The sequence below is a fragment of the Neolamprologus brichardi genome, chromosome 15 (genome assembly GCF_056152115.1).
Source record: "Neolamprologus brichardi isolate AB-2024 chromosome 15, ASM5615211v1, whole genome shotgun sequence".
NCBI lineage: Eukaryota > Metazoa > Chordata > Actinopteri > Cichliformes > Cichlidae > Neolamprologus > Neolamprologus brichardi.
Genome location: NC_142118.1, coordinates 460,001 through 473,429, shown reverse-complemented (window position 1 = coordinate 473,429; position 13,429 = coordinate 460,001). Strand labels below are relative to the sequence as shown.

The 13,429-nt window shown below is 48.2% G+C and overlaps 2 protein-coding genes across 2 annotated transcripts in view; one reads left to right on the top strand and one right to left on the bottom strand.

Moving 5' to 3' along the window:
* Positions 1 to 972: 972 nt before the first annotated feature.
* On the bottom strand, positions 973 to 8,059 carry mcm3 (minichromosome maintenance complex component 3). Its single transcript, XM_087852393.1, has 17 exons — positions 7,856 to 8,059; positions 7,500 to 7,612; positions 6,447 to 6,655; positions 6,219 to 6,349; positions 5,893 to 6,131; positions 5,642 to 5,750; positions 5,404 to 5,557; positions 4,968 to 5,099; positions 3,495 to 3,703; positions 3,232 to 3,406; positions 3,031 to 3,157; positions 2,808 to 2,958; positions 2,494 to 2,634; positions 2,313 to 2,416; positions 2,150 to 2,223; positions 1,639 to 1,732; positions 973 to 1,465 (listed from the first exon to the last, which is right to left on the bottom strand). Exons 1-17 carry the CDS (start codon positions 7,928 to 7,930, stop codon positions 1,267 to 1,269), a joined length of 2,436 nt encoding a protein of 811 aa, XP_087708519.1. The 5' UTR covers positions 7,931 to 8,059; the 3' UTR covers positions 973 to 1,266.
* Positions 8,060 to 11,526: 3,467 nt separating this feature from the next.
* The window catches only part of paqr8 (progestin and adipoQ receptor family member VIII), a 2,221-nt gene continuing 318 nt past the window's right edge, over positions 11,527 to 13,429 (top strand). The window contains exons 1-2 of the mRNA XM_006792944.2: positions 11,527 to 11,698; positions 12,567 to 13,429. The exon at positions 12,567 to 13,429 is cut by the window's right edge and continues 318 nt beyond it. Coding sequence (XP_006793007.2) covers positions 12,593 to 13,429 — 837 coding nt within the window. The 5' untranslated portion in view covers positions 11,527 to 11,698; positions 12,567 to 12,592. The remainder of the gene's footprint in view (positions 11,699 to 12,566) is intronic.

The following is a 13,429-nucleotide window of genomic DNA, read 5'->3' as shown; positions in this document are numbered from 1 at the left end:
CAGCAAAACATCCTTCAGCTGCTCAGAAATGCTCTCAGGGGGTGGAGGCTCGCACGAAGCCGTTCTTCAGGAAGGAAGAAGCTGAGCTGAGCCAAATTACACAAAAACTGGGCGACAGGTCGCACGGAGGTTTGGTCCAAAGCGCGATGTTCGAGGAGACGAGGTCAGAGGTAAAACGGCGAGCGTCTGCAGCTGTGGGTAAAACACGGTGGAGGCTCGGTCACACGTCGGGGTCGTGCAGACAAACACGAGATTTCACACAGGAGTGAGAAATGTGCTCATACAAAAGGCTGCACACGTTTCCCTTTTCTCACAAACTACAAAGAAACATTTTCACCATATTCGTGTTACAGTTTTCTCTCTGCTTCCATCAAACAGAACCCAAATCTGCTCGTTGCAGCCTGTGGTCTGCACACAAACAAACAGGCTCTGATTAGCTTTAGTTTCATTTCTGTGCTTTTATTTTCTGTAGAAATACTCAGAGTAGACCGGGACAATATAATTTCCCTGTTTAAAGAAATATTTGTTACAATCAAACTGTGGCTGCAGCTGCGAGGAACGACGGACACGTCACGGGCTGAATCAGGCGTAGGAGTTCAGACCTCAAGGCGCCGCGTCCTGGTGCAGAGAAACGAAACGCTGAGGCGGGTCGAGTTCACTCTTATCTTCAGCACGATCACAGCCGCAGTGATTGTGAGGCCACATCTGACCTTTGGCAAACCTGAGAAACTCACACCAGCACATAACCAGAATAAAAAGTGAGAAGGGTGAGGTTGAACGCCGACTTCCTAAACAGTTCTGAGGTCTGTGTCGAGCGTGGGAGCCGCCACCCACACACCGAGGTGTGGATTGATCGGGGATTTTAAAAGCTTCTTGTAAACACTTGTGTACCTGCAGGAGAGATTACCAGACATGCAGCCACCTCCCCCACGTGTGCACAGGTACGGCGCTCTCAGTGTTCAATCAAGAGCCTTTTTCACACCAACAATGACATTTTATTTTTTTATATTTCACAACAACACGTCAACTATATACAAGCCCAGAAGAGACAAACGCAGGTAAAAGAGCGTCGGTGACGATGTTTGAAACCAAAGACGCTCTCAGGCAACGTTTCCACCATGAACTGAAACAAGTGCATGAATAAACTTTATCTTCTCCCAGTTTGCAGAGCTGAGCTGCTGACACCAAAGCAAACGTGACAGATGAACGGCGGGGGGCGTGCTATCGTCCACGGCTTCTTAAAAGTCCAAGTAATTTATTTCTGTCTCAAATGAGGAAGATGATGTCATCAGCCACCATGACTTGGTTGTCATCCTGCATGCGGGCCAAAGCGCCACGCACCTCGGCCTCTGCAAACACGTTCTGACGCTCCTTGTTGATGGCGTCCATCAGCGCGCTCATCTTCACCGACTGAGCGTGAGCAGACTGGAACACGGCGAACAGCGACGACTTGAACTCCTTCAGCCTGGGAGGAAAGACAGGAAGCCGTGACATTTCAAAATAAAGGCGCGCGCACACACACACGCACGCACACAGACACACGCACACAGACACACGCACACAGACACACGCACACACAGACGCACGCACACAGACGCACACACACAGACGCACACACACAGACACACACACACACACCTCTCTGCAGACAGCTCAGCGTCTTCAGCCTGCAGCGAGGCGTCCGTGGCCTCGTCCTCTCTCGGCTTGGCTGGTTTCGGGGTGCCAGCCTGGACTGAAGAACAAACACCAAAGTGAGACGTGATGCAGAACCGAACATGAAGCTGAAACATGCAGAACTACACTCAGAGACTTTTCCTACAGTGATGCAAACTCATAATGATGTTGTTTTATTACACGGCAGCGATGCTGACTTTGCCTTTTTAAAATATAATGTAAAAAATTTATAAAAATTTGCTGTTTTTTTTTTTATTAACCTTTATTTAACCAGGAAAATCCCATTTGAGATTAAAAACCTCTTTTTATAAGAGTCAAATTAAAAGTATATTAAACCTGCTCTTCTAGCTCAGTGCAGTGAACAGGATCATACTAGCACTGATAGTAATGTTGGAAACTTTATTATGGATGATGTGAAAGTTAACTTGGTCTGTAAGAGGCGACAGACTGCGGCGTGACAACACGTGATGCTCACTCTCAGGGACTTCCTGGTCTTCGCTGAAGTCGTACGGACTGTAGGCCTCACTGCCCTGAGAGCCACGTCGCCCCCTACAGGACACAAAGCATCAGTGCTGAAGCAAAGGCACCATTTAAAAAAAGCTGTTTATCACATGGGGGCGGGGTTTATGTGTCACTACCTCTTCCTCGCAGCTCGCTGTGAACGCTGCGTGGGCATCTCCTCCTCCTCCTCCGAATCAGAGTTGTGCTCCTGTCGTGAACGTTTCTTCTCCTTCTCCAAAACCTGTAGAGAGAAAAAACAACATGAATAAATGTGAACGTCCTCGACCTCCCAGCTCAGCACGCAGGAACAACACCGACCTTTTTAAAGTAGGCAAACTGGACGAGCTCCACTGCGACCTCCGAGTCCTGCAGCTCCACGGCTTTGCTCATGCGGGCCTTGGCGTGCGCCGTGGACAGACGGATCAGAGTCTCTAGAGTCCGGGCCGTCACCGGAGAGGTCTGTGGAGAGAACGAGGATCAGCACCGACACATCAGGACACATCTGCATCTCCGTGGGTTTAACCAGAACACCAACAAACAATCTGCCTCCACTTTTTCTCCCACAAACAATCAGGTTTCACTGCGTCTTATATCCGGTTATGTACACGTTAGATTTGTCGGCTCGCGCTCACCCTCGCCAGATCGGCCCCCAGCTGTTCCTGACTCCTCAGCCTCGAGTACTCCTCTGCGATGTGATTGGCCGCCTCCTCTGTGAGCACAGGAGTCACAGCCTTGGCGATGTGGATGTACTTCCTCATGAACTCCTTACTCACAATTTTATCCCTGAAACAAAGCAAACGTTTATTCTGCTGCAGTCACACGTTATTAACACAGGAGGCGCGTCTGAGCTCTGACCTCTTCCTCTTGCTCCCGTGCAGCAGGTTGTTGTGCTTCTCGTAGATCTGCAGCTCCTCGTGCTCCTCGACCGCAGCGTCTGGATCGTCTGTCGCCAGGACGTCCACGGTCCCGCCCAAAGCCATGGCTGAAACACACAATGTTGTTTTAATAATCGGACAAAAACGCTCTCATCTCGCCGTCCTAGTACGAATGACGTACCGGCTCCCTCCTGCTCGCGGGGGTCACGGTAGCGGTGCATCCTGAGCACGTGGTCGGAGATCTCGCGATCCTGCTCGGGGTCCATCTGATCCAGCACGATGAAGAGGAGGTCAAAACGCGACAGCAGCGAGTCCTGGAGGCCGATGTTGTCCATGGGCGTTTTATACTGATCGTACTGCAAAAAGGGACACGCAGAGTTTTCTTTAAAGCTCGCGTCCAAAATCAACCAGCGGGCAGAGACGGGTGTGGGTGTGGTCACGCACTCGGCCGTAGACGGGGTTGGCAGCAGCCAGTACGGAGCAGCGGGCGTTGAGACGGGCGTGGATACCGGCCTTGGCGATCGTGACGCGGCCCTGCTCCATCACCTCGTGGATGGCTGTGCGGTCCATGTCGGACATCTTGTCGAACTCGTCGATGCACACCACGCCGCGGTCAGCCAGCACCATGGCCCCCGCCTCGAGACGCCGCTCGCCTGGCGGAGGACAAATGTTGGTGTTGAGCAGGTGTTTCCAGGTGTGTAACGCTTGAACGCCAACGTTTGAACCGATCTCAAACGTCGACGTGGCGTACGCGTCCTATTTTAACACCTTTATGCTAACCTTCAAATATGAGTCCACTCAGCTATGAAGCAGCTGCATCAGCAGGTCAGCAGGAGCTTTAACACCAGCTAACATGTTTTTAATGTTTTCTGTCTAATGTTAGCTCACGCTAACAGAGACCAACAGTGTAGCTAACAGCACGTTGCTCGTGCCGTCGCTACCCGATCCGTACCGGAAACCCGATCGGTACCCCGCATGCGCGAAAGGTGTCTACTTCCGGTCGAAGCGTTTTACGATAGTTACAGGTCAGAGTATCTGTTAAAATGTTAAGAATAATAAGTATCTCTTAACATGTTTGCAATAATGAAGCATTTCAGTACAATGTAGACAAAAACCAAAAATAAAAAGATAGTGACAGATCAGGGCTCCCCGATCCGTACCGCGCATGTGCAGATGTTTTCTTCTTCTTCTGTTGGTTTAATGGCAGTTTACTCCCCAGTGTACGAGGATACTGCCACCTGCTGACCGAGCGAATGAACCCTATTGTAAACTGAATTAGCGTCATTACAAACGCGTGTTAAATTTGATTTAGTGATAGTCGAGTGTGTTTATGCTTGTCTGTGTTGAGAGGATTGACTGGAATAGTGTTGATGATGTCCGCTATCACTGTCAGCTGTCAGTAAACACTTCATCTGGCTGCTGAATCTTCATGTGACACATTACAAAGTCTGTATTATTAAGTCTGTAATTAGGCGCCATTCTTCTTATTTTACGGCGCTGTTGTTCAATCGGGGAACGCTCTCTGTTGAGGAGAAAAGCATGAATTTGTTTGTATACGGATTATCCATTGTTTAAATGTCCCGGTAGTCGAAAAGGAGGCAGAGCTGTTGAGAAATGCTAGGAGCTAACTGGACGCTAACCGTATCATTCAAATATACTGAATGTCGCAATGTTGGCAAAGAGAGGAAGTGACATAAGATTTGCGCATGCGGGGTACCGATCGGGTTTCCGGTACGGATCGGGTAGCGACAGTGCCGCCTCCATCGTCACTACAACAGGCGACACGAAGCAAAGATGTCAAACGTTTTCTGACAGTAAGGCCGGACATGGTGGAGGCTCGCTGTGGCGCAGCTCTGCTGGCTGCAGTCACAGAGCTCCTTTACTTGTTTAGGTTAAACAAACGGGGACATTAGTTACCCGTCTCCTGATCCGTGGTGACGGCAGCGGTCAGACCCACACCAGATGACCCTCGTCCGGTCGTGGGTATGGCTCGGGGTGCTGTGTGGAGGACGTAACGCAGGAGCTGGGATTTGGCCACCGATGGGTCACCTGGGAAACACGAACACACCATTAACCCCCCCCATCAGAACTGAACTACCATCATGTCCACGTGTGAGTTTGTCAGCAGCCGTTCCCTGTGGTCACCACAAGGAACAAGTCTGTGTCTCTCACAGATGCTGATTTATGGCACAAACATTTTACTGTTCAGTGCTACAAACTGCATCCGTGAGGTTCACCTCTGCCTGCTGTCCATGAACGTAAAGCTGAATAAATCTGAGTCACCATAAAAGTGAGTCCTGACTTAAACCAACGCTCTCACACTTCCACGCGAGCTAGGACGACGCCCTCGTACCGATAAGCAGGATGTTGATGTCTCCTCTGATTCGCGAGCCGTTCTCGAGGACCTTCTCCACGCCTCCCAGCAACATGCAGAGGATGGCCTTCTTGATGTACTCGTGGCCGTGGATACTGGGAGCCAAGGAACGAGCGAGCTGATCGAACACGTCCTACGAAGGACGAAGATTTAAAGGGTTTAGTGTCACGTTTAGGATTACGCCTCCACGCGTGAGAAGGCAGCCGAGACGACTCACTTTGGAACGAGTCTGACTGAAGTTCCTGATTTTGGCCACGTCGTCAGCGGTAAAGCACGGCGACACCTCCTTGGTCATTTGTTTGATGTGGCAGGCGATCATGATGGTCCTTTGAGGAAGAGAAGGGACGGGTTAGAAGCAGAGACGGACCGATACGTAATATCGGCTCGGTCCGTCTCTAGTTAGAAGACAAGTGGTAGGCAAGTGAGGCAAACCCGTTAAACCCCAGTTAGCATTTTATTCCAGCTGACCTGAACGTGCCAGAGGTGAAGCCTCCCTTCTTGCCAGGCAGACAGCGGTACGTCCCAACCACCTGCACCCGGTCTCCTGGTTTGACTGCATCCACCAGGTCGTTGTCCAAAATGATGTCCACAGAGCGCGGAAGTTGGCCAGCAGGAGCTTTCTCAGGCATCTCCTGCACTGTGATGGTTTGGTGGTCCTTGTAGATGGACAGCCCAAACTCCGTCTCCAGAGGATTGTTCTCTTCGTCCTGTTTCGAGTCAAACGGGACACGAGATAAATACTTAAATAAAGACAGCGGTCACGCCCAAGTCTACAGAGAATGAGGCACATTTACCTTGGTGGGGTAAATGGCACTGGAGGGGAAGGCATCCAGGGAGGTCAGGTCCGTGTACTTCCTCTCCATCGTCTTCTTAGTGGCTGGACAGTAGTGAACGCTGCGCACTACTTTGGGACGGACGAGGGAACCTACGAAGCAAACAGGAGGCATTAGCCTTCCACACACGTTGATAGAGACTTTGTAACACTTAACGATTACACGAATAAATAAAGACGATATACTCACACTTTGTAATGATGCCCTCCACACAAACCATGCTGCCCAGCAGTCGGGAGGTGAGCGTTCGGGGGGAGACATGCTTGGATCCAAAGCTCCCCTCCAGGCCGATGAAGAACTCCTCGTACTGCTTAGCGTAGGTGCCGTCAACAGAGGCCACCAGGTCCTTCAGGGCCCGCTGGAAGGCCAGCAGCTCTTCAAAGGCATTGTTCATCAGTCTGCAAAGTCAAACCATGGATTTTATTATCAAGGCCTTTCGCGTGTTTTCGAGGGCTATGACATCCTGAGAAAGTCGAGTTTTCCACCCAAACTGCAGTTTCACACAGATTTTTTTTTTAAACTTACTCGGTATGGAAACAGGAGTCGAGCTCAAAGGTTCGACAACAGGAAGAAGAAGGTGTATGAATCAAGTCTGGTTTTGGACAAAGCTGCGTTAAACCTGTATTCTTTCTGCTGGCCAGTAGGGGGCGTTGATCCTTCAGGTCTCAGAAATAAAGTCTCCTAGTATTGAACTGTATGGCAAACAGCACTTTGACTTCAGTATACGCTTCCCTGCTTGTTTCAAGTTATACCGAACAAAATCATGATCATTTTGTAAATCATGGTCCCACCAAAGCTGAATTAAGCTGGATGTGGGTCTAAGAGGTCACCAGTCTCTGAGCATCCCTCAGTTTTCCAGACAGATTCAGCCTTCGCTCCTTATAACAAGTTTCAAAACAAGATAAGTGAAGCTCTGAGCCTGGGTGACGGCTACAGCCATCTTTACATACAGTCTGTGTACATACCATTTTGAAACCTGTGAGTTTCTAAGCCCAAGCAGGAAGAGAAAAACTGAGCATGCTTTTCCGTCTAAATATTTATTTTTTTAAAACCGTAAAGATTAAAGGAACCATTCAACATAACATTTTGTGTCATTTTGGACATTTCAAAACCTTTTCGTGGTAATAACTCAGTAACACTGCTCTCTGTATCGGAGCAGTAGCCGTTTGTGTATCTTAAGCAATAAGTTAAGGGGGGGGGTCAAGCAGCCCTGCGTGTGCGACATCAGTGTTCCTGTCTTACTTTGCAGCTCGGGCCTCGTTGCGTCTCCTCAGGTCGTTGATGTTGACGATGAGCCGAGCCTTATTCTCGCTGATCATGTCCCGCACTTTGCTCTGATAGATGCCCTGGTCTTGCTGCAGGTATGCACAGAAGAAACGGGCACACGTTTGATGACGTCGCTTAGCGACTAAAATTACGAGCATGACTGAAAAACATCAACTTTGAAAGCACACTTTTTATACCTAATATCTGCAATCTGACAGCAGCATTATTTTTTTTCTGTAATATACAAAATGACAGCTCTTTTGTTGTGACCGCATGGTTTGTCATCTGAGCTCCAAACAAAGACTTTAAGCGAATTTAAAAAACAGACTTACGTCGTCGTCCAGAAAGTCCAGGTAGTCCCTCTGAGCCTCCCTCATCTCCCGGTCATCTCCCACGTCGGTTGCCATTATGCGCGCTTTGTTATTGTTACTGAAAAGTGGGTAAAATGCCGCACAGCCTTCCGCTCCGAGTGCTCCGCTTCAGTCAAGCCGCACAACTGAAGGGTTTTCGCGCCACTACGTGCCGCCCGCGAGCTCAACGTGACACGCGATTGGTCAATTCGGCACGCACCGCTTTACATAGTCGGCGGGTAAACGTGCAACTGTCCAATGCGGGCCTCGTGTTACCACGTGACCCCGCCCCCCTGAGAAACTCCCGCGAAAACCCATCAGGAAGTGGCAGGCTGTTAAAAATGAACAAAAGGACTTTTCATGTTTGCCCAGCAGATGGCGACATAAACACATGTTTACATTTTTTAGTGGGACTTTTGCATTTATTTGAAGCTTTTAAGAGAAAGCAGTTAGTGTCAAGTATATAAACAGTAATAAGAAAACATAGCAAGACTTTTAATAAGAAGAACGACAAATGGAGCATGCATGTGTTCTTTCAAATTAAAGTTACATTTTACTCTTCCACTGATAAACATTAAGCATCCTTTCAGACAATCTGCATTTAATTAAAAGTTTTCATATAAAATAAGACTGAAAATGAACAATAATAACTTGCATACATACTGTGTACTATAATAATAAATAGTAATATACTATTTTCAGTTTTTTATTTTTTATTTTTATGTGGACATCTGTGCTTTGACCAAACATTATAGACTTCAAGGAACTTGATGATTTTCATAATCTGGAGTTTACATTTTGGAAAAATTCATTAGTTCCAAATTAAGTTATTGTAGAAAAACATCAGCTCAGTGTGAGGGGGTCATACGGGACGTTTTCTCAGATTTGACTGCTTCTGTGTGGAATGACTCTACGCTATAATAACATCACCAGCAGAGAGTCCTCAAACATAAAATATGAACACTGTCACTGCCCAATAAAGAGACACTTCCATTCACAGGGTAACTAATCATTTCCCCCACTGTAAGTGGAAAAACGTGTTCCCCTCACCGTGGAAGGTTAATGTCTTTATCAGTTGTTTTGCCTGCTAGTTTTTACAAATACCTTCTAATCTGCACTGCTTTGCATTTCAGGTGTGAATAACATGTTTTATCTGTCATCACAGACTGTTTTATCTCCTTCATCAGCATCAATACCCATCTAAATCCTTTAAATGTAATTTCACCTGCTATATTTGGTCCACTCTGCAATCAGGAATATCTCATCGGGATTATAATCAGAATAATTACTTTTTCCTTTTTTTAATCCGAATGCTGGCATCATGCACTGACTAATAGGTTCCCAAAAGATTATCCTAAATTTGGATCATGCTATTTTAATTATTCTCCTGCGATCATCATTTCCTCACCAAAATCATTCACTGTTTCTAAAGGGTTGAAATTTCGCAGGAATTATTTTAGTGTCAAATGACCAAAGTGTGGCCAGAAACCAAAAACACGTTTGTGGGGCACGAGGACGACACATCAAGCCAACAAATTCTGAGCATCACGCATGTCATTTCTTTTTCATTTAATATTATCCCTCTAATGTAAACGTGGGCGTGATTCCCTGTTCTGTCCTATTCTTTGATTGCTTGGTTTTCAGTGAGTTTATAATCCCATCTCAGGCTGTTTTGTGTCTTCTGTCTGGGGAACTTACCAAATGTTGATCTGTCACTTATCTCAGGAGGGCTGATACAGCAGACACTTCTGTGTTTGGGGACGAGGTTTAGGAATCGTGCACGTCTGTACTGTAAAGGCTGAACACAACATTAGCTTAGGAGTAGTTAGCAATAACACTGAAATACTTCCTTTCTATGGATGCCGTTTTTGCCCGGTGTTGAATGACCTCTGACCTAAACTGAGCTGAGTCAGGTCTGCAGTTCTTTAGATGTTTTTCTGGTTCTTTGTGACCTCCTGGATGAGTCGCTGATGCTCTTGGAGCAACTTTGGTAGGTGGGACACTTCTGGCCACTGTTTATAGTTTTCTCCATTTGGATTTAATGACCTTCACTGTGGTTCTTTGGAGTCCCAAAGCCTTAGAAAAGGCTTTTGAACCTTTGCGTGTTAATGACTTTCTTTAGGTGATGGCTTGATGTGGGTTTTTGTTTGGTTTTGATATCTTTTCTCCTGTTTCACTTTGTAAGCAGCAGGGCTGGGTCACCTGCTAGTCAGGCTTGGGTGTGGTTAACGAAAGTGAACTCACCAGGAGGCACTTACTTTTTCATAAAGGGCAGGTGTGGATAGCATTTTGTTTCTCCTTAATAAATGAAATCATCATTTATAAACTGCATTCTGTATTTGTCCATGTCTAATATTAGTTTGATGATCTCAAACACGTGACAATCAGGGAGGGAGCAAAAGCGTTTTCACAGCACTGACTGTGATCACTGGAACTTTTTCCACACCTGTGCTCCGAGGCATAGGTGTGGAAAATGTTGCTATACCCGATTCAGCATGATCACATGTAGGACAAAGGGGCATCCGTGGCTCAAGGGGTTGGGAAGCGTATCTGCCAGTTCGATCCCCGGTTCTGTCAGTCTGTCCCAGGGCAGCTGTGGCTACGACCGTAGCTGCCTCCACCAGTGTGTGAATGTGAGAGTGAATGAATAGTGGAGTTGTAAAGCGCTTTGGGTGCCTTGAAAAGCGCTATATAAATCCAATCCATTATTAAAGATTTAACGTGAGTGCAACTCCCTCACCAAGTAATATCTGTATAAGTGGTCTTATGGTCTTGTTACACTCACTGGTTAGAGTTTGGGTGTGAGGGAGAAACCATCGTAGACATTATAAGGCCAAAACAGAGAGAATGAGGAGGAGCTTCTTCCCCCAGGCTATTCGGGCCCTGAACCAGGTGTAGGACTGGACTCTCCCACACATCACATCACCACACGTACTAATCCTATAATTTATAATCTTTATAATCTCTTTCTGCTATTTGCACAATTTTTACTGTAAATTTCTAAGTTAATTTGTAAATTTTGTAGTAACCTGTAAATTGTAAATACTGTAAAACTTTTTCTGTCATTTAATGGTCGGGCATTGTACAGCTACAAGCATTTCACCCCCATGTCATACTGTGTATGGTTGTGTGTGTGTGACAAATAAAATTTGAATTTGAATTTGATTATAAAGGTGGGAAACACGGCGCTTAAATAAATCTAAATGAAATCTCAGAACAAATAAACTAATAAGTTCAACTAATAACAGCGAATAAGACCTGATTCTGGTTAAAGCTGTTGGCCACGTAACGTTGGACATGTGATCACCTCAGGTTACCAGGATGCTGTCACAGTCTGAGTGCAGTGTCCAGTGATGAACAGTAGATGGAGACAGACGTGCATGTATACGTGTGACCATGCTGTGCCTTCAGTCGTTTAAACAATTACTGTCAACTTAATAATAATTAATGATCACAAACAAAAACAATCCAGATAAAAACAATAACAACACGTGTTTTAATAAGTGTGCCGATAAACTGGTCTTCTAATGAGAAGGTGGATGCAGACACTGCGCGCACTGAGTGTAACAGTCACGGCCCTCACAGCGTTGGCGACTACATTTGAGGGCGTTTCTGGTCACTTTGACCCCGCCCACCCCTCCATTTCTCCGGCCTCTCAGGTCAGTAGTTTGAAGCTTTTTCCCTTCGCCCTGCAGCGTCGGAAACATCTCGTTAAACCAGCATGTGGTAGTTCTGCACCTGCGTTTGTATGAGAGGAAGCGCTGCTGCACACGTTCTTGGAGTGACGCGTGAGTCCAGACGGGCAACAGGTGTCCTGTGTTGCAGGTATGTTTCTTTTTCTGTCGTCATATAAATGTGTATCTGATGGAAGAAGTGCAGTCTGTTTTTCTGTGGCTCATGGAGCTTCTTCGTTTTAATGTTGGAAAAAGAGAAACCAACGTCTTACCCCTCGTTCCCTTTTTTAATGCGGGTTACCTCAAACTTTAGTGGGCTCCTCACACAAAGCGGCTCAGGTCAGAAGGCTGTTCAGAAGCTGTAGATGGGTGCCGGTGTTCATGGTCAAGGGGAAACAGAGAGGGGGCCAACAGAGAGGGGGCCAACAGAGAGGGGGCCAACAGAGAGGGGCCAGCAGAGAGGGGCCAGCAGAGAGGGGCCAGCAGAGAGGGGCCAGCAGAGAGGGGGCCAACAGAGAGGGGCCAGCAGAGAGGGGCCAGCAGAGAGGGGCCAGCAGAGAGGGGCCAGCAGAGAGGGGCGCACCCTGTTAGGAGGAGATTCTGGGTGTGCTGCTGTCTGTGGAGGTGCTGGGCTGCTTTGTGACAACATTCCTCCCACCACAGGTGGGTGATGGTTACAGGTTTGACTGCATAGCTGCTTTTCCGGTGCACATGACACAAAGAGAGGAATGTCTGGATTACATAATTAAAGGTCTCCAAGCCTGGACCAACAGTGGAAACACAGCGAGCTGCAGCGGCTTGCTTTCAGAGTTTTCCAAACCCGTCTCTGTCGGCTGGTTTTGTGAGATTTTTGATCCCTCGTCTGTTTTTGTTTTGTATCTTCTCCCCAGCTGATCCACAGCGCACATTCATGCATCTAAAACTGTCTTCAGAGTGTGACATCAAACGCACCGCGTGCTCCTGTGAGGTTTAATTTGACGTGTCCTCTGCAGCCTGCATTAATCTGATCTCTCCCACAGGGCGCTCTGTCCTCTGGTTCTTCATCATGTCGACTGAGGTGTTGCAGCTCAGCACCATAACACTGAGCACCGAGCACCTGCGTCGTCTCCCTCACCTCTCAGACTTCCTCCCGTTCTCTTTACCGCCGCCCGGCCCCACCGTCGCTGCCTCCCAGGTGCCCAGCCTGTTCCGGGAACCCTACATCCTGTCAGGATACCGTCCTGTCCAGCAGGACTGGCGCTGCTACGTCCTCAGCCTCTTCCAGAAACACAATGAGTCCCTGAACGTGTGGACCCACCTGCTGGCCGGTCCTGTGCTGCTGCTCCGCTGGTGGGCCAACGTCGCCACCCTGGGGTGCACCTTGGATTCGTCCTCGCTACCTCTGCTCCTGTTCTTGCTGTCGTCTCTCACATATCTGTACCTCAGTGTGGCGGCTCATCTCCTGCAATCTCACTCCGAACGCGCGCACTACTTCTTCTTCTTCCTGGACTACGTGGGCGTGGCCGTGTATCAGTACGGGTGCTCGCTCGGCCACTATTTCTACGCGTCTGAGCCAGCGTGGCGAGAACGCGTTGGGGTAATGTTTCTGCCTGGCGCCGCCTTCTTTGGGTGGCTCTCCTGCACCGGCTGCTGTTACGCCAAGTTCAGGTACAGGCGGCCGTATCCACCTCAGCGTAAAGTCTGCCAGCTGATCCCCGCCGGCCTAGCGTACGTGCTGGGCATCAGCCCCATCGCCCACCGCCTGCTCACGGTCTCCTGGTCACACGAGCCCTCGCTGCCCTTCCACGCTCTCCAGATCGCCTGTTTCCTCTCGTCGGCGCTCTTCTTCTCTTGCCCCATCCCTGAGCGCTTCTTTCCAGGCACCTGTGACTTTGCCGGCCAG

Excerpts from the sequence above, each read along its gene's own strand:
- mcm3 (XM_087852393.1), bottom strand. The coding sequence starts at position 7,930 with ATGGCAACCGACGTGGGAGATGACCGGGAGATGAGGGAGGCTCAGAGG. Across the intron at positions 5,100-5,403 it reads CATCAACATCCTGCTTATCG|GTGACCCATCGGTGGCCAAA; the intron begins GTACGAGGGCGT and ends CGTGTTTCCCAG. Across the intron at positions 1,733-2,149 it reads AGACCAGGAAGTCCCTGAGA|TCCAGGCTGGCACCCCGAAA; the intron begins GTGAGCATCACG and ends TTTGTTCTTCAG.